Here is a 15664-nt window from a genome sequence, read left to right on the forward strand (position 1 = left end):
CGTCCGGGTTCTGAAGGCACGTTCTTCTGACCTAACAGTTCTCAAGTTGGATGGAAAGGAAAGGAAGACTGAAAGCTACCTCAGAACTAACATCGTGTAAACCCGCTTGGATAAAGTCAAGTGAACGCGAAAGAAGGTAAGAAGAACTGTGGTCATTGAATTAACCAACGAATACGTCCGTTCGTTCCGTCGTACGTATTTGTTTGCTAGACTCTTCCTTGACATACGCTCATGTTTTGCCTCGCTCCTCACTTGTACGTGAGTTGAATGAATTCCTTACAAGCGTGTATGGGAGTTTTGTGTTCAATTTATTTGTTTCTATTTCGACGTTTATGGTACAGTATTTCATATTTGTCCAAAAAATAGCCTCTATTGTCTAATTTGCTTGTGCGTGATGCTCATCTCCCACGAGAAGCAACAACTGTCACAACGCGAGAATTGGACAGATCTCGTGAGATTTTACAAAAGGTGGAAATCAGCAATACAGTATAACTAATAATTTTGAAAAGGTGGGCGGGGGGTGGCATTAGTCTTGGCTCCTCTGTAATATTCGTGTTAAACACGTAATTCTTTGCTAAATTTTATATTATATATTTTATGACATATCTTATGTTTGCATGTGCAGCGAAAGAAATAAAAATAACAGTTGTCACATTAATTCATATGGAACAATTTGCATTACAAAGTTATCAAGCCCACAATGTTGTGTAAATGATGCCTCAGCCTGTGTTTTATGCCCTGACCTTTTTTGGTAGTTGGTTCTTGCTCACTGCCTTTAGTTGTCAAGGAACCACAATACTTTAACTGTACTTGTTAAAGCATGGTAAATTCCCAAGTTCAAGACTTTCTATGCGTCATAAACCATAAGTAACTGAAAGCCAACAGCTGTTAAATCTTCGGACTAATCCAGCTGTCTTCTCCTTTGCTACATGTTCTCCCTCTCTCCTGACTCCAGTCAATCTCCAGGCAGCTATATTTAGCGATTATCTGTGGAAACTGTCCCACTCTACACTTCACAATTCTCCTCGGACTTTGGGCTAGTTTCTCGTGGGACAAAAGACCTAAATTGCAAAAGTGCAGGAAAGTAAATGTGTCAGTACCCTAGAATGTGGGTTGTGATGCGTTTATGACCGAAAAACCATTGATTTGTAAAGATGAAGTCTAAGGTACAGTACACAGTGGATGCAATTCAAAATATTGCAAAAATGCTCTTGAATTTTCCCAAATGTGGAAAAAAGAGAACAAAAAAATTTACAACAGCTCTGACCTCAAGCTGCAATTGCAGTCCTCACAATGAACAATTTCCAGTGATGGAGGTCATGCGCCACCATAGATTAAAGGTCACCTGCTACTTTATTTTATATATTAAATCTATATTTTTTGACATTTATATAATGCAAAAAGTGCAGTTTACATGAAAAAAAGACTACATTAACTCATTCACTGCCAGATAATGTGCAAAAATGCTCCAGTGCCAGGGTTTGTCATTTTCACTCAAATTGCAGCACCCACAGAATATTGAGTTTTAGGACTGCATAAACATTCAATGCAGCATAACAAACCTTAGACTCTCTTCTTTCATCAGAAAAAAATAGAGTTAAGTCCTAAATTATATGGGTCTGGAGGTATCTGAGCTTGAAATGGGGGCGGCTATACAGCATACAATACATACCTATTGATTTATATAGCGATCTAACAACAGGTGAAGCTGTAACAAAGCAGTAACATGGACAAAAGGCAAATGCTGCCCCCTGGTGGAAAATATTGCCAGTGGTCTGACCAGCACTTTATCGGCACCCCCGGCAAAAAAAAAAAAACAAAACCAGAAGAAATTTGGGAATGGCGCTCCACGCCATATTTTCAATTCCTGAATAAATTCATGAATGGCATTCAATGAGTTAATAACACGCACACATACTGAACATCCTGATTGACTTGGGACCACTTGATCGCAGTCGACTTGGACTTGGTTGCCATCTTGGATTTTGAGTGGTCTATGGACCTGCCGTGCATGTTTTGGGAATGTGGGACGAAACCGGAGTATCCACTGAAAACCTACGCAGGCACGCGGAGAACATGCCAACTCCACAGAGGAAGAATCGAACTCTTCACTGTGCAGATGTGATAACCAATCATCACTGCAAAGAATGAATTCCGTTTGTCATGATGCCAAAATAAATGTTAAATAATTTTGTTGTCTGGATTTTGGATGGGAGAAAGGTGCGCATTTCTCCCCATCCAAAACAGTAGAGTTGGGCGACCACTAATTGACTCTGAGAAGGTGATTGCAACCACCTGGGAATGGCCAATTGCCGCTGGGACCTGATTGGCCAGAAGCTCAGGTGACGCACCTTTAAAACCAGACTGAGCCAGTCACGTCGAGGAGGAAGAAGAGGGAGAAAGGACAGCCTGGAGAGCAGTGTTACCTGTGGTCTGCTGAAAACCGACATTCATTGCAACTTCAAATAAAGAAAACTCACAATACCCTTCCTGCATCTGGCTGAGTGAACTTTAATCATCTTTACACCTGCTTGCTGACTCGCCGCACAACACCGTGCAACTCTGAGTTCCAGTTAAGACCCTCAAATGTTGCCTATTCATTTTGAAGAAGCTATTTTACAGATTGATTAATTTAAATGACACAGGCGAAATTAAAAGTAGTTTTTCAACACGTGGCGTCGGAACCTTTTCGTGTTACCACTATATTTAGTTGCGATTTGGTTTTCTTTGCGTCAATGAAGCGTCTAGTGATGTCGAAATGCAGATTCAGCCCATTCTGCATTCGGCCGGCCTTAGTTACCCGAGCCTTGGGCCAAATATTTCCCCCACCCGTGCTTGTCAAAAGCCAGGGTGACTGAACTCCCACAACACACACAAACTGCTCATGGCAAAACTCAATGGCCCCTGGGAAACCCACTTCCTGTGCACACACACGTACTACAAACCGGTGACGGCACACTACTGTAGCTTTTTATTGTTGACAGAGGTGGGTGAGGCCTCGGGAACAGTATTCAAATCCTGTGTGTGTATTAATAGCGGATGTAAATGCGGTCAACTTTTCGCGCCGCGGTGGGCAAGAACGGAGGGCATTGTAAAATGAGATGCTCAATGCTTTCTGACTGTTGTATTCAACTCTGTTAACTCATTCACTGCCGGATGACGTGCAAAAATGTGTCCACTCCAGTGCCAGGGTTTTTGTCATAGTCACTTGAATTCCAGGTCCCACATAATATTGCGTTTTAGGACTACATAAACATTCAACGCAGCGTAAGAAACCCTCTCTTCTTTCACCAGAAAAAAAGAGTTAATTCCTAAATTATATGGGTCTGGAGTTATATGAGCTTGAAATGAGGGCAGCTGTCCAAAATACAATGCAATACATATTGATTTATAGAGATGCTCCCCAACTTACGAATGAGATACGATCAGAACGGTCGTTCGTAATGTGAATATGAGTTAACTCCTAAGTTATATAGGTCTGGAGTTGTATGAACCTGAAATGGGGGTGGCTATCCAAAATACAATGCGTATTGGTTTATATAGCGCTTTCACAACAGCTGAAGCTGCAACAAAGTGCTGACATGGAAAAAGGGGAAATGCTGCCCCCTTGTGTAAGGTAAAAAACATTGCCAGACGCCATGGCCAGCGCTTTATCTGCACCCAAACATGAAAAAAAAATCCGGAATGGTTCTCTACGTCATATTTTCATTTCCTGAATAAATTTGTCAAGGAGTTAATTATTTCCGATTTATTTTTTCCCCCCCTCAATCAGTCAGACAAACATTTAGTGAGGTCCAGAGGGATTTGGACAATAAATGAGTGCTATCTATTTCTCCTTGTAGCCTCTCTCTTGACTCACTCTCCCCACTGTGCGTAAGTGGACAGTCTTTTAGTTATTCCTCTCGATTCGTCCAAAAATGTCATCTCCTTAATAGTACAGTCACTTCCACTTTTCATTATCTTGAGTGACATACTAAGCGCTTATTCACAGCCATTTAAGTATCATATTCAAGACTTGATCAACCGCCTCTTTAAAATTGTTGAGTGTCTGAAGTCTGGAGTGTGTGAAGATGACCATATCTTAATTTTCCTCTCAGACAGGCCTCTTCTTTTATGTTCTCTAAGTTGAAGCACTCAAATAGATCCGAGGTGTCAAAGTCAAGGTCCGGGGGGCCAAATCTGGCCCGACACATCATTTTATTGGGCCCGCGAAAACAAATCAAGCGTTTCAAGTTCCATGATACTTTCTAAAGTGCGAACCAAAATTTCAAATTCTTCCATGTAAACCACAATAACAGTCATTATTTTTGACTTGAAATTTAAAATGTAGTTATTCATTAATTTGTTAATTTGAGATTAAACATACTAATAGTAATGATATGAGCAAATCGTATTTGCTCGTTCGACTAGTGATGCCTGGCTATAGACCAAAGGAGCATGCTTGCGCTGCTGCAAGTCAGTCAGATGAGAGCCTACGACAAGCACACGTCAATTTCCTTCTCCCTCCGACCAATACAGCCGTCCTAATAAAGATCCTCAACTCTATCCAGAAGTTGTATCATTTACCGAACCCGCTTACACAAAGCAACACACTAATGGCTTCCCCAAATTGATAACGGCCCTCGAGAAGAAACCATAACTACAATGTGGCCCGCGGCAAGAAATGAGTTTGACACCCTTGGATTAGATTGACATCAGGCTATTGATTTAGCCATTGTAAACTAATGCCTGGCTAATGATGTCATACTAGAGCTAATGGGGCAATCAGAGCCAGGCATAGAGCATTAGCGGTAATCAGACAGAACAAAAGAACTAATCAGATTAGCTTCAAGGAATAGTCTACTGCTCCCCCAACATTAGAGCAGGGACCTATCAGAACAAAGGTCTGGCACCGCCAATCTGTCCACTGGGGATAGAGTATATTGGGCCAGAGTTACCAGCACTACTTTAGTTCACTGACAAAGTTCTTCGGATGAGGAGCAAAACGTCTGACACCTTCAAAGAAGTACAGATGACTGCTGAAGAATCCAATATATTGGATGCATGATGTGGTATGCTTTGGGTCATGATTGCAAGCTATACTTTACTCTTTCCATTATTGTCATACATGTTGACTTTGTTCTCTGAATTTCACTGCGTTGTATTTTTTTTTTCTCAAGGTCTTTTCTGGTCACGTTCACTTACTATTTATCCAGGTCACTATTGCTTTTTACCCAGTTGTGAAAATAATTGTGGCTTTTAATTGTAAATGTTAACAATGATTAGAATATTCCACCATTTATTTCAAATATATTATGGTGAGATATGTAAATTCAAAATTAAAACATTGTCATTGTCCTACAACCTCTTGTCCTGACTTTTGGGTTCTTTGCCATTTGGTTTCCTGTTGAACACTTTGTCCCAGTGTACATAAACAACAAAATATATTTTTATGCAGAGCTCAGAGACGTGGCCATTTCCGTGCCATCTTACAGTATTTCAGTTTATATCTTGCAGTAATGGACCGTTAGTCATGCTGTCTCTTTTTGTTCCAGGAGAGAAGCGTAGCCTCAAAGGGGCCATGTCTGGCGGCAACAGCGCTAACAGCAGCTGGACCATCGTTAGTCCTGAGGTACTGTCAAGTCGCCTCAATTAAATTGCAGGTTTGAGAGAATGTGAGGAAAAAAACTCGACCCAGTTCGGCTTTATTTTAGGTCACTTGACAATAGTTTTTTTTAACTCGTTTCTGTCACTTCCTGTCAACTTAAAAAGTATCAGCTTTGACATATACAGATGTGTGTTTGTGTTTTAATTTGTAATTTTTTTATATACCATATCAGGAGACAGTTGCTGAAACTGTGAGGCCTCTGGAAGAACAGACGAAGACTCATGCACAAGGTTTCTTTTCACGAATTCTTCATTATTTGCATACTGGTTCAATGATCTCATTGGGCACCTGTCGCTTCCTTATAAAGAACTCATTGAGAAATGTTGAAATTATAACCTGAGATGCCCTTTCACATTTCTGTCTTTTTTTCCCTTTTTGTCTTAATGATGAGCCAGTTTGTGAACCAAGCAACCAGCCACCAGAGGGTGCAGACTGTACATCGAGTCTGTCTGTGGACAACCAACAGGTCAGAGAACACAAATGCACTGGCAGGTCTTGATAGGGTCAATGCGCTTAAAATTGTAAAATTTTAAAAACAAATTTTAAAATCAGGGAGCCAACCTTTCAAAAGATTTTTTTTGACCTTCCCCAAGAAAAACACATACCACATGGCACACCATATTAGCATATTTGACAATAAAGCTGACTTTGACAGGAAGGGAGCAGACTCGCATTCAAAGTGGTTTGCGCCACGTGACCTAAATCAACATAGACCAGGGGTGTCAAAGTTATTTTTGCCGCGGTCCACGTTGTCATTACGGTTTCCTCTTGGGGGGCCGTTATGAATTTGGGGAAGCTATTAGAATGTTTCATCTCCTCCGCATATTATATACAGAACGCGCAACAAATTAATGAATAACTAGTTTTCAAATCTGAAATCTACAATAATGACTGTGATTGGATTGAATTAGCCTTTATTAGTCTTGCAGTGGAGAATTTTACATTTCACAGCAGAAAAGTGAGGAAAATAAGAGGAAAGGAAAGGAAGAAGTAGAAAAACAAAATACAGGAGTTGCTGTAAAGTCAGCCACTCTCGCGGCGCCATCTTGAAGTCAAAATAACAAAATTATTTGACAACAAAAACACACAGTCATTCAATCTTAAGCACTTTCTGCACCCTCTTTGTTGTATGAAGCAGTTCTAGATGAAAGAGGAGAAATCCAAGTGTTGAAAGCAAACGTGAAGCTGTAGCATCCATTGCTGAAATTGAATCTCACATATCCTGTCCCACGTAAATCCGCTCCAATTCCAAGCCGCGACAGTTCCACATACGCATCGGCGTTCTGCTCTGACGCTACTTTCTTCTCATCGCGGGCTCCTCAAGCTATCCATTCATCGTGGTTTATATATGACAATTTGAAATTTTGGTTCAAACTTTAGCAAGCATCATGGCACTTGACATGCTTGATTTGCTTTTGTGGGCCGAATAAAATGATGTGACGGGCCAGATTTGGCCCCCAGGCCTTGACTTTGACACGTGACATAGACTGTTATAACTGGTGTCTTTTTTTTTTTTTCATTTTAATATTTCTGCTTGCACTCGCATGATCAGAATGTTAAAACTGACATACCACATGTTGAACTTTTATCATGTCATTTCAAATCTAATTATACAGTATACTTGATTTTAGCAACAAGTGCTTGTCAGTGCTTATCCTATTCTTTTGAATCAGGATGCAGAAGCAAGAAAACCAGACCCAAATGACGACTCCATCACAGTCACAGATGGTCCCCCTCCCCTGCCCTCCTCTATAATCGCTACTGGCGAGGTGGACTTAGATTCTTCACCCGACAACCCAAACCAAGACGCCTTCTCCGACTCCTTGAGCCATGTGGCCCCGTCCCCTGATGAGCCGTCGGGCTCGCTGACAACCGCAGAGACTCTGGGAGGTGTGGAGATGACGCCGCAAGATGATGGAAGGCGGCAGGAAGACCTCAAACGGAAAATGCTAGAGTCCGACCTTCTTTCTAAACACCCAGGTATGACCAAACAGACCAATGTGAGTTTATTTGCTGAACTCGGGATAGAAGTGGGTGTTTTTTCCCCCTTTATCCTAACTGAATATTACTTTTATCTATTTATTAATTTATTTGTATTGTTGCGATCAATATGTCTGTCTCGGCTCTGATTGCCCCATTAGCTCTGGTATCACCTCATTAGCATGAATAGCCAGGGATAGAACAAGAGAGATAGTCAGACAGACCAAAAGAGTTACAGTAATCAGATTATCTTCAGGGAGTAGTCTACTGCTTCCCCACCCTCAGAGCAGGGACCTATCAGAGCAGAGGTCTAGCACCACCACCTCTGTCCATTAGGGATATACTGTATATAGGGCCAGTTACCAGCACATCTTTTGTTCGCTGACGAAGCTCTTTGGATGAGGAGCAGAACATCCGACACCTCCAAAGAAGTACAGATGACGGCCGAAGAAACCTTTTCATCGATTATTGCTATCAAGACTTTTGGTCTACATCTCAGCATTTGAATACAAACGCTATCTCACTCCTCCGCCTTCCAGACTCCTCGGAGCAACCAGGATCGAATGAAGAGTGGAGCAAGGACACCGAATCCGACAGGAAGCGCCTGCTGGCCTCTCTGGAAGGAATCGGGAGGATTGATGAGGAAGAGGAAGGAGAAGAAGAAGAATTCCAGATACCACGGCAAAGGGAAGATGATGGCATGTTCTCTCTGAACAGATGCATCCTGGGCGCCGTCATCCTAGTTGCGCTTGGTACCATCTTGTTCTCCGGTAGGTGACCGCAAATCTGTTTGAGTCTGTTTTGCAATACAATGACCAGCTAGATAACTTGTGTTACATCTACAGGTGTCTTCATGGACCTGGATGAGGGTATTTATTTTTTGTTATTTTGTCACGTTATTTGTTATTTTGTTATTTGGTTATTTGGTTGTTTGACTTCAAGATGGCGCCGCGAGAATGGCTGCCTTTACAGCCGCTCCTGTACAGTGGGGCCTCGGTTTACGAACACCATGCCTTACGAACTTTTCGGTTTACGAACGTTACATTTATGAAAATTAAACCTTGGCATACGCACTATTTTCGCGATACACACCTCCTACCACGGCTGGCGGAGTAATCTTCGGCGGAAGAACACAAAAGCACACGACTGAACAGCGTCCCTGCCAGCCTACCTTTCCACACCCACTTTCTATGAGTGCACACGTTGATCGTCTTCAACGATACTTTTGCCGTTATGGGAACGAAAAAGATGCCACCACAGGCTCGTGTTCAGCCGAAGAAGACACAAAACAAAATAACAGTCGAGGAGAAGGAGATCATTGAGAAACACGAACGAGGTGTGCGTTTGTGGCGTCACATGTGCGCACCGCGGCTGTCATGTGAATCTCAGCCTGACACATCTCTCACACTGTGTGTCACTTCCCTGAGAGTAACTTTCTACTACCATTCTACAAATAAAGAGCCTGGTACCGTCCACCATTGCTACCATCCTTCGCCTAAAAGCTTTACACGTAGGTGTTATTTAGTCTATGCTTTCACGTGACTAATTACACCGAAATTGTCGCGTGCGAGTTGACAGCTGGGGCGGGGCCACCGCTCCCGACCTCCGCCAGCCGAAGAAGACACAAAACAAAATTACAGTCAAGGAGAAGAAGGAGATCATTGAGAAACACAAACGAGGTGTGCTTGTTGATCCCCTAATTACATGATTACGACGCCTCGCACCTCGCTGTGTCTTGTCCTGGCAATTCCAAGAGTTTGCTTTGCCCGAGGTGATTGTTAGCCGCGATCGCGTAAGTTTTTTGCTTTCCAGGATCGCGAGTGTGCCATTTCATTTTGCCTAGCTTGACAGGCTGGACGGATCGCCCGCCTTCTTTTGTCGCGTTTTATTCAGGGTCCGTGGAATCATCGGACTCACGCCTTTTGTTGTAATAAAATCTCTGCCAGCACCTACGGGACTCGAAGTGGATGCAGATGACATCGAGGAGCTTGTTGCTAACCACAATGAGGTCCTCAACACAGAGGATTTGATTTGCCTTCAAGAGGACAAGCAGAAGCAGACCATTCAGGAGTTGATGTACAGGCTTTTATTGAACAGTTCCATCCAGAAAAGGCTATGAGAATCATCGACATGATGAATGATAATGTGATACCTCAGTTTCGTAAGATCTTACAAGTCAGAAAGCAACAGGTGTCAATTAACAGCCATCAATGACCATTACAAATGTAAATAAAGTGACTTTATTATACAGTGCAGTGTATTTCTTCCATTACAATACAATAGCACATTTATTATACATAGAATAAGGTATGTTGTGTGTAGTTTTAAGGCTTATTTAGTTGAAAATTATATTTTATGGAGACCTGGGAACGGATTATTCTCATTTTAATGGTTTCCTATGGGGAAAAAAATTGGGATACACACTTTTCTCCTTACACACTCTGTCTGGGAACCAATTAAGTTTGTAAGCCAAGGTCTCACTGTTTTGTTTGTTTTTATACTTCTTCCTTTACTTTACTCTTTCTTTCTCTTTCTTACTCTTTACTCTTTCTTTCATCACTTTCACACATCACTGTGTTGTTTCTCTTCTCTTGTAGAGAGCGTCTACACTACAACGGAACTGAGCGATTCAGAAGAACCAGGAAAACAGGCCAGTCTGAAGCTCATTTCTTCTCTTCTATTGCTCTCATTCGATTTCCAGGGATGCATCTGGGTCACGCCCTTGCGCCATTTACGCATTATGACAGCCACTGGCGCAACTTTGTAACTCGCCAGCACCGGCACATGTCTATTACGATTAGCGCATATTGCTCAATGCCACGTATGACATACTTCTATTCAAATAGCTAAAGAATCAAATTTTGTTAAACAGCAATTGAAAACAGTTCCTTTCCGAACAGAGATTTTAACTTTGGTCGTCTGCCATCTTGCCTTTCCAATATCGAGCTATAATTATCTTCCGTTTGTTTCGATGCGTTCCAAAGTTGTGGTAGAGGATATTTCGGCATTTTCCGTGATCCACCAGAAACTGCCGAATGGGCTAATCGAATATGCATTTACCCATGGTGCATTGCAGTATTGACATCGAACATGGCGGATGGTTGCAATATGGAGTGTGAGAAAAGGAGTAAAACTAAAAGACATTAAAAACAGGCAGCAAACAACCACATTCTCTGTTTTTAAGAAACAATCATAAGTCTGCAGACGGTAGTGACAATTCCTTGCAGCAAACTCCTGTTCATGATTCAAATTTAGTAGCTAATGGGAATGATTTCACAGCTGTTGCAGCACATCGGAAATCTTCAAAGCAAATAAATTTGTTGAAGACACTAGTAAGAAATATTGTGCTAAGCCTGTTCTCTTTGTCTTGTCTGTAATACTGTACAATATAAAAATACCATAGGATTGATTGTGTACTAACTTAAGAACAATGAAAATGTTCTTAAGTTCTTTGACTTTAATTTACATTGTTGATAGATAAAATAGATTTCACTCAAATAATGGGTTTTCATTTTCAATTTAGAAATATGCTTCAATGAATATAATTTGTTTCATTTCATTCAGTTTTGTATACTTTGGGAATCTCATTAAATCGGGCCCCTCAATTTTAGAATGTGGCCCCTTTTTCAGACACAATGGGGCCAACTGGCCCCATTTTTTAATTTCCCAGATGCATGCCTGGATTTGTATTCATTATAAATGCCCTCTTTCCTCATTCTCTGCACATATTCTGTGTGCATGGGTGTCACGTGAAAGTGTGTGTTTTTTTTGGATTTGTTATAGGAGTGGCTTCATCCAGAGGCTCTTCCACCTCCAGTTGATGCTAAAGACTCTGAACTTCTTGACAAAGGAGACCAGCAAATCTCAATCTTGCAAGCTCAACTTGAGGTGTGTTCAAAAACATTGTTTTCTTTTTCTATATCAGTCTTTCACTTTCACATTTCTTCAAGTCAAGTTTTTCCACTCACCTCTGATCACGGTCCCATCACCACATTTGTGACACTCTGACTTTTCCATCTCATCCAGGCACAGAAAGAACAACTGAAAACAGCCGAGGGTCAAGCAGCCGAGGGCGAAATGGAGCGGATGCGCTGGCGGGAAGAAAATAACAGATTGAAATCGAAGGTGGCGTCTCTTCCTGTCCTTGAGAAAGAAAACGAGATGCTGAGAAAGGAGCTCGAGACTTTGCCGACACTTCAGCATGAACTCGAAACTTTGAAATCCACAGTCAGTAAGTTGGCAGGTACGGAGTGATTGCTGGAGGATTTTGAGTAATTACCGTATTTTCAGTTGTATAAGGCGCACCCAAAAGCCGCAGTTGCGCCTTATATATGAAGTAATATTGAGCCACAACAGTTCTCGCAACTACTGTCAGTAATCACCAAGTCAATTTCCCCCGTAGAAGTGGTGCGTCATCCCAGCCTCTACTGTTGCGCCTTATAATGTATTTTGCCTTATATTTGAGGAAAAAAAACATTTATATATTATATTTGGGTAACCATTTTCATTGATTGAAAGTGCGCCTTATAGTCCAGTGCGCCTTATACACCGGAAAAGACGGTACTTGCTAGTAAATGACGAAACGAGACCAGTCTTTTTTTCCCTAATGTTAAAATAGACACATTCTTGGTGTCTAAATACCCATAAAAATCAAGAATTGCAGATTTGTTACCCTCGGGTTATTCTTCAATATCTGAAATCAGTCAGGCCATGAACACCTAAGGGTGTACATAAGTACAAATTAGCATAGGTATGTCAAACAAGGGCAGAAATGGTTTTCATGTCAGAATTTTAGTTTTTAAGTCAATTTTCTTAATCAATACAGTATCCATATTTTGGGGATGTGAGATTGGTCCACTTAAGCCTCATTAAGACCAGCCGTCATATTTTCAGTTAGATGAAGTATTGACACTACATCACAAAATGACATTTAGCAATTAATGTAGCGGATCAATAAATGTGGTGCATGCCATGAGTTGACACATTTGCAAAAAACATAATTCTTAACTCATTCACTGCCATTCCCGAATTTTTTGGTGGTGGCAAAACTTTTTTTGGTGGTGTTTAGGTAGGTCTCATTAAGACCATCCATCATATTTTCACTGTTAGATATATACAATTCATTGGGGGTGTGCCTTATACTCCTGTGCGCCTTATAAACTGTCTTTTTCTGATGTACTTCTTCATCCGCAGTGCCCCCAAGTGGTCAACCAGCGGACAGAAAACAAAACGGCAAGCGTGAGAAAGAAGAGAAGAATAAACATGACACGGGCGAAAACAAAGAGAGCAAGAAATATGAATCGAAGGAACGCAAAGAGAGCGCCGGTACAACAGAGCGGAAGCAGGCCCAAAATGAGAAACGCAAGCGCGGAAAGTACGACGAGCTGAAGGAAGTCGAAGGAAAACGCGAGGAGGAGAAAAACTATAAGCGGGAGAGCAGAGGCGAAGAAGGCAAGACGTGGAAGGAGCGAGACGTGAAGAAGGAGCAGGCCGAGAAGATGGAGAGGAAAGAGTGGAAGAAAGGAAAGCATGAGAAGCAATGGAGAGGACAAGAGAAAGAGAACGACAAATGGAAGCAGAATGGAAAAAACGAATTTGAGGGACACGGCAAAGAAAAGACCTGGAAAAGCAACAATGGTGAAAAAGGAAGGGAGAGGAAACATACGGAGGACGCCAAAAAACAAGCCGCTAAGATTGATGACGGGAAGCAGTGGAGTCATGACGGAAAAGGTGATAAGAACCACAGGAAGAACGTAGACGGACAGAAGAGGAAAGAGGAGAGCGGTGAGTTGAAAGGGGACAAGTCCAACTGGCAGAAGCACAAAAACGCCGCCCACCATCACGAGGAGAACATGTGGGTCGAGAGGAAGACGACGCAACAATCCGCCGCCGACTACTGGAACCAGCAAAGGAACCGCCTCTACAGAAAACCCAAACAACCGCAGCACTGCCACTCGCAAGAAGCCTGCGCCCAAGCCGAGGGGCTCCACCACGCCGTCCCCTACCCCCATTTCGAGGACATCCTCCATGCTTACCTCGCCAAAGCCGAGCAAGCCGGCGTGGACTCCTCCAAAAGGGACCAACTACGAAAACTCACCTCCGAGTTCTTCCAAGATGGCGTGTTCATACACGACCGTGTCAACTTCCGCAAGTTCGTCAAGGACGTGTCGGATATTTTGGAAGACATGGTGGAAGGGGACGGCGGGGAAGACAGCGACCTGGAGGACGAGATGGAGGCGTTCGGGAGGGAAGCGCTGGAGAAATTTGGCGTGGTGGGAGGCGGCGAGCAACGCAAAAGCGATTGGAGGAAGGAGAACGCACGAGCCAGTGGCTGAAAGTGGAAGAGATGGAATCCATCGATTAAAAGAGAACACTGGATGCTGGAAGACATTTTTGTGCAATTTCACATTTCATTTTTCGGTTCTTTTTTTATGTGTGCGTGTACATTATCCCGTCATTTCATCCAGCATAGCGCAGGTCTCATTTTGGGTAACAGTAACAACATTCAGACTATTTTTTTCTCTCTTTAGGGATCTTAGCACATTTGCTGAGAGGGCAAAAAAGTAAAAAAAAAAAACTCCTAATATACATACATATTTCTTGTTTACCAACTTCCTCAATCGGTAGTGCAGTATTTCCCTCATCCCACCCCCCCTCCAAAAAATGCTACAAACAGTCCAACTATTAACATGGTCATTTATTTAAATTTATTCACAAATGTACCGTGTGGAAGCTCTTTGGTTGAACACAAAGATATTTGATTGACAACATGTTAATTGAATCTTATGCCGTCTAGTAGAGAGCGTGAAATTGGTCTGCATGTCACTCTATTCGAGAGATGAAACGAGAAGTACGTAGAAAAAAATAATTAGAGGGCAATTTCAGTGTGATTTGATAAATTACAACGGCGCACCTTTGCGGAATAGTGCTTGTGAATCAATTCACTTAATAGCACGGTTACACTCCATATTTTTGGTCAATAATTTCGCCCACTTTGCGACATCATAAAAATTATAAGCTCGGTTTTATTTGATACGTTGTTAAAAGCAATTTGATGACCTCCTCCAGCCTGGGAAGTGGTACCACATATTTTACATATGAACTTATTCCTCCAGTGTCATTTTTTTTCCTTTCTGCTGCAGCTTTTGTACTTGTCAGTCTTATTGTTGACACGATGCAGCTTGAATTATTTGAGTTGTTTCCCAAGGCGATATGTCTGGAGCTGTTGAAATGAATGTTCCCCAATAAGAAGCCTGTTTTCTTTCTGTTTAAGTATTTGTAAATAATTGCATTGAATGCTTACCAGTAACTTATTTTTCAAGTACTGCAAAATATGGTAAGGAACAGAAAATATTGTTCTAAGTTTATTTGGCACACTTTGGGTACATGACTCACTACTAGGCACTTATGTCCTTAATTTGTGTTCTATTTTGAAAGTACGTAGCACCAACAACCGCTGCTGGTTTCCTCTTGCTTGCAGCTAACGATATTCCGTTCAGAGTTTTGTTATTGTTTGAACTTGTGGAATTTTGCAGTTTAATAAAATGGCCATCTAACTGTCTCAAAGTCTTTTCATGTGGTGTGTGCGTAAGACTTAGCTGACTATCATAGTTGTATCACATTTGCCTCACAGTTGGGAGGTTCAGATCTTGACTTGGACATTCTCGGGTGTCGTCACCATGTTACCAACATTCCAAAATAATTCAGTATCAAACCAGTGAAGACAAAGTATCTTCAAAGTACAGTGATACATCATCTTTCAAACGCTTTAGCTCACAAACCTTTCCCCTTACGAACATTAAATTTGTGGGAATATAATCTTGGCATACGAACTACTTTTTGGTGGATGGACCAAACCACACGGTCAAACAGCGCCACGGTGGCTGGCGGACTAGTTTTCCACACACCCTTTGAGTGCAGATGTAGTTTGCTATTTAGTGGAGTACTTTTTCTATTATGGGCCCGAAAAAGACCCCACCACAGGCTAGTGCTAGTGTTGTTTCTTCAAGCAACATAAAAATGTGTGTTTACAATTTC

General features: G+C 41.9%; 1 protein-coding gene across 3 annotated transcripts; it reads left to right on the forward strand.

Moving 5' to 3' along the window:
* pbxip1b (pre-B-cell leukemia homeobox interacting protein 1b) lies at window positions 1-15196 on the forward strand. Of its 3 annotated transcripts, none has more exons than XM_088999051.1 (11): window positions 1-136; window positions 5535-5611; window positions 5820-5877; window positions 6043-6113; window positions 7321-7627; window positions 8167-8397; window positions 8473-8496; window positions 10225-10277; window positions 11411-11515; window positions 11654-11870; window positions 12821-15196. In XM_088999051.1, the coding sequence occupies exons 2-11, from the start codon at window positions 5561-5563 to the stop codon at window positions 13960-13962; spliced, it is 2259 nt and encodes a 752-aa protein (XP_088855177.1). In that variant the 5' UTR covers window positions 1-136; window positions 5535-5560; the 3' UTR covers window positions 13963-15196. The 3 variants fall into 3 exon arrangements, with proteins under 3 accessions (XP_088855177.1, XP_088855179.1, XP_088855180.1); XM_088999053.1 differs by having other exon boundaries at window positions 11654-11858; XM_088999054.1 differs by lacking the exon at window positions 8473-8496.
* Window positions 15197-15664: the final 468 nt, after the last annotated feature.

The sequence above is a fragment of the Hippocampus bargibanti genome, linkage group LG06, assembly GCF_051943395.1.
Source record: "Hippocampus bargibanti isolate YZ-2025 linkage group LG06, ASM5194339v1, whole genome shotgun sequence".
NCBI classification, from domain to species: Eukaryota; Metazoa; Chordata; class Actinopteri; order Syngnathiformes; family Syngnathidae; genus Hippocampus; species Hippocampus bargibanti.